At 38.7% G+C, this 7524-nt stretch overlaps 2 protein-coding genes across 3 annotated transcripts in view; one reads left to right on the top strand and one right to left on the bottom strand.

Moving 5' to 3' along the window:
* LOC107044687 (exopolyphosphatase PRUNE1) overlaps window positions 1–2281 on the top strand; it is a 7178-nt gene extending 4897 nt beyond the window's left edge. For both annotated transcript variants that reach the window (XM_015266655.2, XM_015266654.2), the window contains exon 6: window positions 617–2281. In XM_015266655.2, coding sequence (XP_015122141.1) covers window positions 617–775 — 159 coding nt within the window. In that variant the 3' untranslated portion in view covers window positions 776–2281. The remainder of the gene's footprint in view (window positions 1–616) is intronic.
* LOC107044684 (type I inositol 3,4-bisphosphate 4-phosphatase) overlaps window positions 1–7524 on the bottom strand; it is a 36451-nt gene that overhangs the window by 14300 nt on the left and 14627 nt on the right. The window lies entirely within an intron of this gene.

The raw sequence follows: 7524 nt of genomic DNA, 5'->3' as shown, positions 1-7524 counted from the left end.
AAACTTCAACTGCGTGAAACACACAGTAGTATGAAACTTCAACTGCGTGAAATACACAGCAGTATGAAAATTCGGCTGCGTGAAACACACAAACTTCACGCATGCGTGGAGTGTATGGAGTGTACGGGAGTGATTCACGCAATGGTGCGAATAGTCACGGCCTTTTTTTTACCTTTGCTTTTTATAAATGAGTAATCGAAATTGTTCTAACTATTGAAGACTTTATTTTTCTGTATGAACGTGTTAAATTGCTGCGCAGGGCCGAATTCATTACGATTAAAACAAAAAAGATTTTTAGGGAAAAATCTTCGAAAATTTAATGAATTATTCTCTGAGGAGACTTTCAAATTTTACACGCCTTTTATATTATTTTCTCTCGAAATTATCATCTAAATTCAATGACTAAAACACTTTGTTCTCAACTAGGCTTCGAATAAAATTTGAAAAGTGGAATTCTCCGATTCACAATCGACAAATGTATTTTGCTCACGAATGATTTCAATTCAACCGCCAGTTCTTCTGACCAGAAGAGAACATCCCTGGTTATTTCTCAACCATTTTCCCATTCCCTCTTCACCCACAAAATATTGAACCATTTAATCGATTTTATTTCCAGATACGATTGGCTTTGGAGCAGTCAGATCTCGACCTGCAGCAGGTCAGTGAAAAATCGAAAGAAAATTGGTGCCTGAGGCTGTACAAACAGGGTGGCGTGCGGGCAACTCGCAAGCAAATAGTCCCGATTATACAAAGCGCAACGGCCAGCCAGTGTTGACCATACACGAGTCTCCCTATAACCCTTTGCCTTTCCCCTCTCGCTGGGCATCAACAGTGATACAGAACCTCCTCCCCTCGTACTTTCAGAGATTCAACCACCCAGCAGACCAACTACACTATACAAACCCCAGTCTAAACATTGGACATTGTGTTAAATTAATTAAGAGGGCTTCTTATCTAATTACATCCTGCTCACTCTTCCCTTCTTCCTGCGTTATCATTCAGACTTCATTAAAATATGCTTCAAGTGGATTTTGCAAACTTCCTCATTCTGCTGTTCATCATTCTACGATTAGAGGGAATGAAAAAGATCGTAGAGAATTCATGACAAAAGGGGATTGCATTGAAGTAGGGGCACTTGAGGAGTTGTATGATTTTTTTTATTTAATAAATTGGGAAATTCGGAAATTAAATGAAAAAAAGACACATTTTTTAATGGATATGATGAATAATCAAGAAGTTTCGTCCATTGAAGAAATATTTTCTGTCGTCTATAATTCCGAAATTTATCATTGTTCACTGAAAAAAAAAATTAATTCAATGAGAAATTAGAGTTAACTGGGAAAAATGTCTCTTATTCTTTATTCCATCCTCATTTTCGAGAATAAAAAAAGTCATGCGATGCCTCAATTAAATGGGCAGTAAAAAATCTCAGGAAATGGAAAAAAAATTAAACTCAATTTCCTCTCCTTAATATTAATTAATTCATTAATTGGCAATAAAACTTTATAAAATATCAATCAAAAATTCAACATGTCTGTTCTCTGCAGTTTTGTCCTCAATTTTATTCCCGGAAATGTTCGATCAGAGTTCACGAAGGGTTGAGATAAAGAAATTTCATTATTCTTTTCCATTGGACATGAATAAATTTGTGTTAAACAATTTGAATAAAAACATGTGTTAAATTAATTAAGAGGCTTTCCTTTCTGAGATGTCAAATGATGAAATCTCAAATTATGAAAATAATGAAAAATCAACAGTTGCAACGATTGAACAAATATTTTCTGTTGTATTTGTTAATTTAAAAAATCATGCAAAGCCTCAACAAAATGTGTAGTAAATTTCGAATCTCAGAACATGAAAAAAAACATTTTCGCTTCAACTTTCTCTCCTCAACATTGATTAATTCAATAATTTCCAACAAGACTGTAAAATGTCAATCAAAAGCTCAACATTCCTGTTCTCTGCAGTTGTGTCCTCAATTTTATTCCTGGAAATGTTCGATAAAAGAGTTCATCAACAATTGAGCTACGGAAATTTCATTATTCTCTTTCTCCACCATTGATCGCCCATTCTCCTCATTGCAGTATAAAATGAGGAATAGAGTTCCAATATCGAGAGATAAAAAAAGTTATTGATATTTCCGAGATTAATGAAGCGCAAATGGTTTTTTTTCCACCCACTACTTGGAATCTGCCATTTTCCGAGCTTTCCAACGGCATCCGACAAATAATCCTCTGCTCTTTTGATCCCGGAATATTGATATAAATGTAGAAATGTACAAATTGAGGATAATAAAACCTTTTAACTAAATTAATAAAGTTGATCAATTCCCTCTGTAATCCCGGTATGCATCGGGAAAATTGTAGTTATCAGGCCTTAATTAATCCGTCCATTTGGAATTCCTGCGCCATTCACCCACCCTCGCGTCCCGCGAGACTAACGAAACAAAACTTGAATACTAAGAATGAATATTCTTCGCTCGACAACAACTAATGAAGCTACAAAATTCTGGTGCAAAAAAGGTGAATAAAAAACTTTGAAAAGGGAATTCATTCTTGGAGTTATTAAGAAGTAAACCAAAAAATCTCGCTATAATAATTAAAACTTCTCAACGAAATTAATAAAACCCATTTACTTCCTAAGTGAGTGTCTACTCATTAATTAACGGACCTTTCAGGGGCCTCTTTCAGGTGCCTTGTGCCACTTTTTGAAAGTAATTTTTCGTAAATGGAAAATCCGAGAAATTTCCCGAAACATGGAAATGCAGATTTTTCTACGAATACGACGAATACATTTTTATTGAAATAACTATATTCATTTATTGAATTTCAACGAAAACATTGTTAAAATGAATTGAAAAATTTGGAATAAAAAAAAAAATTTCGAAGACACCACAATCTCCAGCCTCACCCCTCTGCAAACTTCTTCACCGTTTTTCCCCGCGTAAAAAAATAATCGTTCCCTCAACAATAAAATTCTCAATTCAATCCATAAACTTCCGTAATTAAAACGAGTATTCCCCGGGGAAAGGCTTCCGTTATCGCAAATTAATTAATGAGTACATTTGATGCTGATTCGAAGAGGCGACACAGGTGCCCCCGGGTGACAATGAGAACCGTCTGACTCAACTCCTACTAAATCCACTGGGCGTATTCAATTCACCCGGCAATAATCCCCCTCCCCACCCACTCGACACCGGCTCCTTCCCCCTCTCCCCCCGCCCCGACAGAGTGCTACTAACACTCGGGTCTCTCCAGCTATCACCAGGAGGCTTTTCAGATGTTGCATTTACAAAGGGGGAGAGGAACACAACAGAAACAGATGGATGAGAATCACTCGCTCAACGTGAGGTTAACGCTCAACGGATCGTTATGGATCGGTTGTTAAACCGGGCGCGAGAGTAGTACTGGGATTCGCAATGGTGGAATGTTGAATCATGCCGTCGAGTGAAAAAAAAAGATAAAAAAGGGGGGGGCGGGAGGGATGAGAGAGATGAGAGACTTTCGAACCCTCAACACGACGACAAAAAAAATGAAGAAAAAAGCCCTCGAAAGAAGGAAAAAAACACAAAACCATCCCTCTATAGTCTATATTTCTTTCTTTTTCCTTCACCCACCCCTTTTTTCATCCTCCCGCAGGCACATACACTCCTCTTCATCGTTCCAGCCCCCTCTCCCGCGCCGCGCTCTTCCGTTTTTTGTGTGGGTTCGAAGAGTCGCAAGCGTGTCAAGAGTTTCACGCTTTTTGAAATCAACGAGTGGTGGAAATTTTTTTTTTTCGTTCCTGGTTTCGAACAGAAGCGGAAACAGAATTCTCCCGGGGTATGTAAGGGAATGGAATTGTTATAATGGAAGTGAAATAAAGGAGGGAGAGAGATGAAAAATGTTTTAAAAGAGTGGAGGACGGGAGGGGAGACAAATCGGGGCGATTAATTCGAGAGAAAGAGAAAGGGAGAGGGGGGAGGGAGAGGGGCACTCGGGGTTGATCCATCACTCGTGATGCTGTTCTGCGAGGACCCAGGTACAGCCCTTAATTTATGACCCACCGGCCATCTACCAATTTTTTCTCTATCTCTGTTCCTTTTTTTGCGCACAAGCTCCGAACTTGTTGTCATTATTTTTTTTCGTTCACCCTCGTGGCACTGCTTATCCCGGGCAACGATTCCTCATCGGGTGGCACGCATCCCTCATCGATAACATCTGTCCGGTGGGTACTGTTTGAGGGTTTTTTCGGGGGAAATTACTGATGGGGGGGATCATTTCGGTGATTTTCTCGGACAAATCGAATTTCATTGGGGGTGATTTGTAATTTTTGGGGAGTGACATTTGCATGCGGTTTCACGGAATTCGGGGGAATATGTGGGTTATGGGAAGAATTAGTGGGGCCTGGGAGTGATGGGAGGGCGGTGGATTGAAAGGCTGGGAGATTTTGGATTCTGGGGGGGATGATTGAACGTGTTTTATTCTGTTAAGGTGTATCCCAAGACAATATTACCCAAAAAGTTAGTCTCTATGGATTTCCGGAAAATTCTAAATGAGTTGATTTATTCGTTCTCATGAGCTATTGAGCTTTTCTATCTTTAGATGCTGTTGATGAAGGCAACATTGACGGAGAAAAAAGTTGTTTCTTGAATCAAATAAAGAATTATTTGTTAATTTTATTTAATTATTCATAAGAATGGAATGTCTTGAAAAAAAAATTCCCACGCAATTTAACGGACAAATCTGATAATGGAAAATCTCCAAATTCATAGCGTGATCCGTACGAAACTGTGGAAGGTACTTGGATATCCTCAAGGCTCGAATGTATTTATGACGGCGAGGATGGAATTCTTTGATATTGGTGCGGATGGTAGCCGAGAGAGGGTCCTTTTGTTGTGCTTCGCCTCAACAATTCCTTTAACCTTTAATAAGGGATTCGGAATATAACCTTAGGTCAGATTTTTATTCTTCGTGAATTCTTTAGGGATTTCATAGATTCTCTTGGGTTTTATACTCTTCAATGTTGAAGACAATGGACTGATTCTGTTCCGATGATGGATTGATGTTATTCCCTTTTATTTTGTGAATTTTTATTCAGGAGAGTGGACGTGGGAGCCCCATTGTAGACAGAAATATTGATAACGCGTAAATGATAACAGAAGGGAAGACGGTGTTGAAAACTTTGAAACTAAACATTTTGAAAGTTTTCGAAAACTCGATTAAAAATAACTCTCACATGAAATTCTCTTATCTCCGAAGCTTAGGAGAATTCTAATTAGGGCAAAAAAATAGGATCAATTCCCAAAAATTCCAGATATATTCCTAAAACCTGGAACATATTTTTCTCTGTGTGATATTTTTAATGTTTTTAAAAATGTCATAAATGTGCTTGCTGCACTATTAGGAGATTACTCCTGGAATTGAAAGAGTAAAATATTGAAAAAAAAGTAATTAACACGAAGAAACAATAATTCATTAACTGATAACACAAGAGAACACGGGGATTGATACTTTGAAACTAAAAATTTCGAAAGTTTCCAAAAACTAAAAATTAAAAAAATTCTTATCTCCGCTATAAATTTAAAAATCCATTCAACAATTTTTATCAGTCCACCTTTTCAAGTTGAAAATCATGTATTCATGCAACTCCCATGTTTTATGATGACAGTAAAAGCAGAATATCACAATGGCAGACGAAAACAGGCCAATGCTATTTTTCAGTGCATGGTGAAAAAATGGTTTTGATAATGGAAACAAAAATCAATGATATCTGGTAGAACTAATGGACTAAAAACTCTCCCTCTGTGTGTTTCACACCGGAAATTTGCCCCAAGCTTTTCAATATCAGCCCACGTGAAAACCCACTCACCGCCCAACACTATTCACAAACGCCTTTCACAACTGAAACTGAACAAAGAAGGATGAATAATTGAATCATCCCCTTAACATTTATGATGAAACAACTGAATATTAATCAATGCAAGCTCTTGAAATCTTGATCCATTATTCAAGAATCTTAAGTCCGAGGCTTTGGCCAATATTTCTTGTACCCATCAGGTATTCGTTAATCCTCGCAGAGAAAAAATAATTCCCGGATTAAAACTATTTTTTTTAGATCTCAAGGATATTATTATTTTTGAACTCCATTCGAAAACAATTTGTTTTAAAAAGAGAAAAATTGGAACTATAACGAGGAGTAATTGAAGGAACTCGTCATTTTGATTTTTTAGAGGATTTCTTTGTCACAAATTCATTTTGTTTTTCATGGTCCATTATTTTCTGATAGTTCGCGAAAAATTTGTCGACGTTTTTAGTTTGCCATTTTTTCGCTTCAAATAGGCTTTTTTATTTAAAAAATTGATCAAAAATTCAGTTGCCAGCAAATCCTCAAATTTCCAAAAACTCCCAACGCTGTAACAACTCTCAATTCCTCCCAACCCAAGAGGAGCCCTCCCAAAGCCTCCGCATCCAGGTAAAAAATCCCAACTCCCTTTCACCCTAATGAAACAAAACCCGATACCCCGAAAAACAAAATATCGAAATACACAGTCCGAAACCGGGGGGGATTATTGATAAAGGGGTCCATCACCGATGGCGCATGGTCGGGGGGCCCAGCGGGGTATGGGGAAAAGGTGGCTGAACATAAAACAATGCGACCTCCAAAGAGTTTGCGATGATAACTCTCTATTTCTACGTTGAGTACGAAAAAAAAAAATTTCATTGTTTCGGAATTCCTCTCAGAATTTCAAGGAAAAACGATTAAAATAACTTTCTCCTTTTGGGTTGGGAAGTTAATAATTTGGAATTGTTTTCTATGAATATAATAAATGTCTTGATTACCCAGAACATTACCCACTATTCAAGATAGTGTCATACACTATCTTGAATCCATTCCGCCAAGTATGGTCTCCTAAAAAAAATCCCCTAAACAGTTTGAAAAATTCCTAACCCTGTAACAACAACTCCTCCCAACCCAAGAGGAGCCCTCCCAAAGCCTCCGCATCCAGGTAAAAAATCCCAAAGCCCTTTCACCCTAATGAAACAAAACCCGATACCCCGAAAAACAGAATATCGAAGTACACAGTCCGAAACCGGGGGGGATTATTGATAAAGGGGTCTATCACCGATGGCGCATGGTCCGGGGGCCCAGCGGGGTATGGGGAAAAGGTGGCTGAACATAAAACAATGCGATCTCCAGAGAGTTTGCGATGATAACCCACCATCGGACTATATACGTTTGTAGTGGAAGTTTCGGGTATGGGCTTTTGACAGTGTACGTTGGGTGGTTGGTGTCCGCAGGTGTTTCCCGGTACTATCCGGCAGGCAAAGCAAGCCCCCAAAAGCAAGGCAAAGTGGCGCACAGTGTACCAGGGTTATACAGTAGGGGGGGATCGGCCAGAAAAAACTAAATAAAAATCAAGCGAGAGAGAGCGCGGAAGATGCGGGGCGCACGAACGGGTGAGACAGACAGTGCGAGTAACACAGGCCAAGGCGGATGCCCGATTTTGCGCAGAGAGAGGGTTTCCAAACCTTTCAGACTACA

This window comes from Diachasma alloeum, unplaced genomic scaffold, assembly GCF_001412515.2.
Source record: "Diachasma alloeum isolate Michigan unplaced genomic scaffold, Dall2.0 Dall_scaffold_00782, whole genome shotgun sequence".
NCBI lineage: Eukaryota > Metazoa > Arthropoda > Insecta > Hymenoptera > Braconidae > Diachasma > Diachasma alloeum.
Note: the sequence above shows the minus strand (reverse complement) of the source record. Positions and strands in the feature narration are given on the sequence as shown.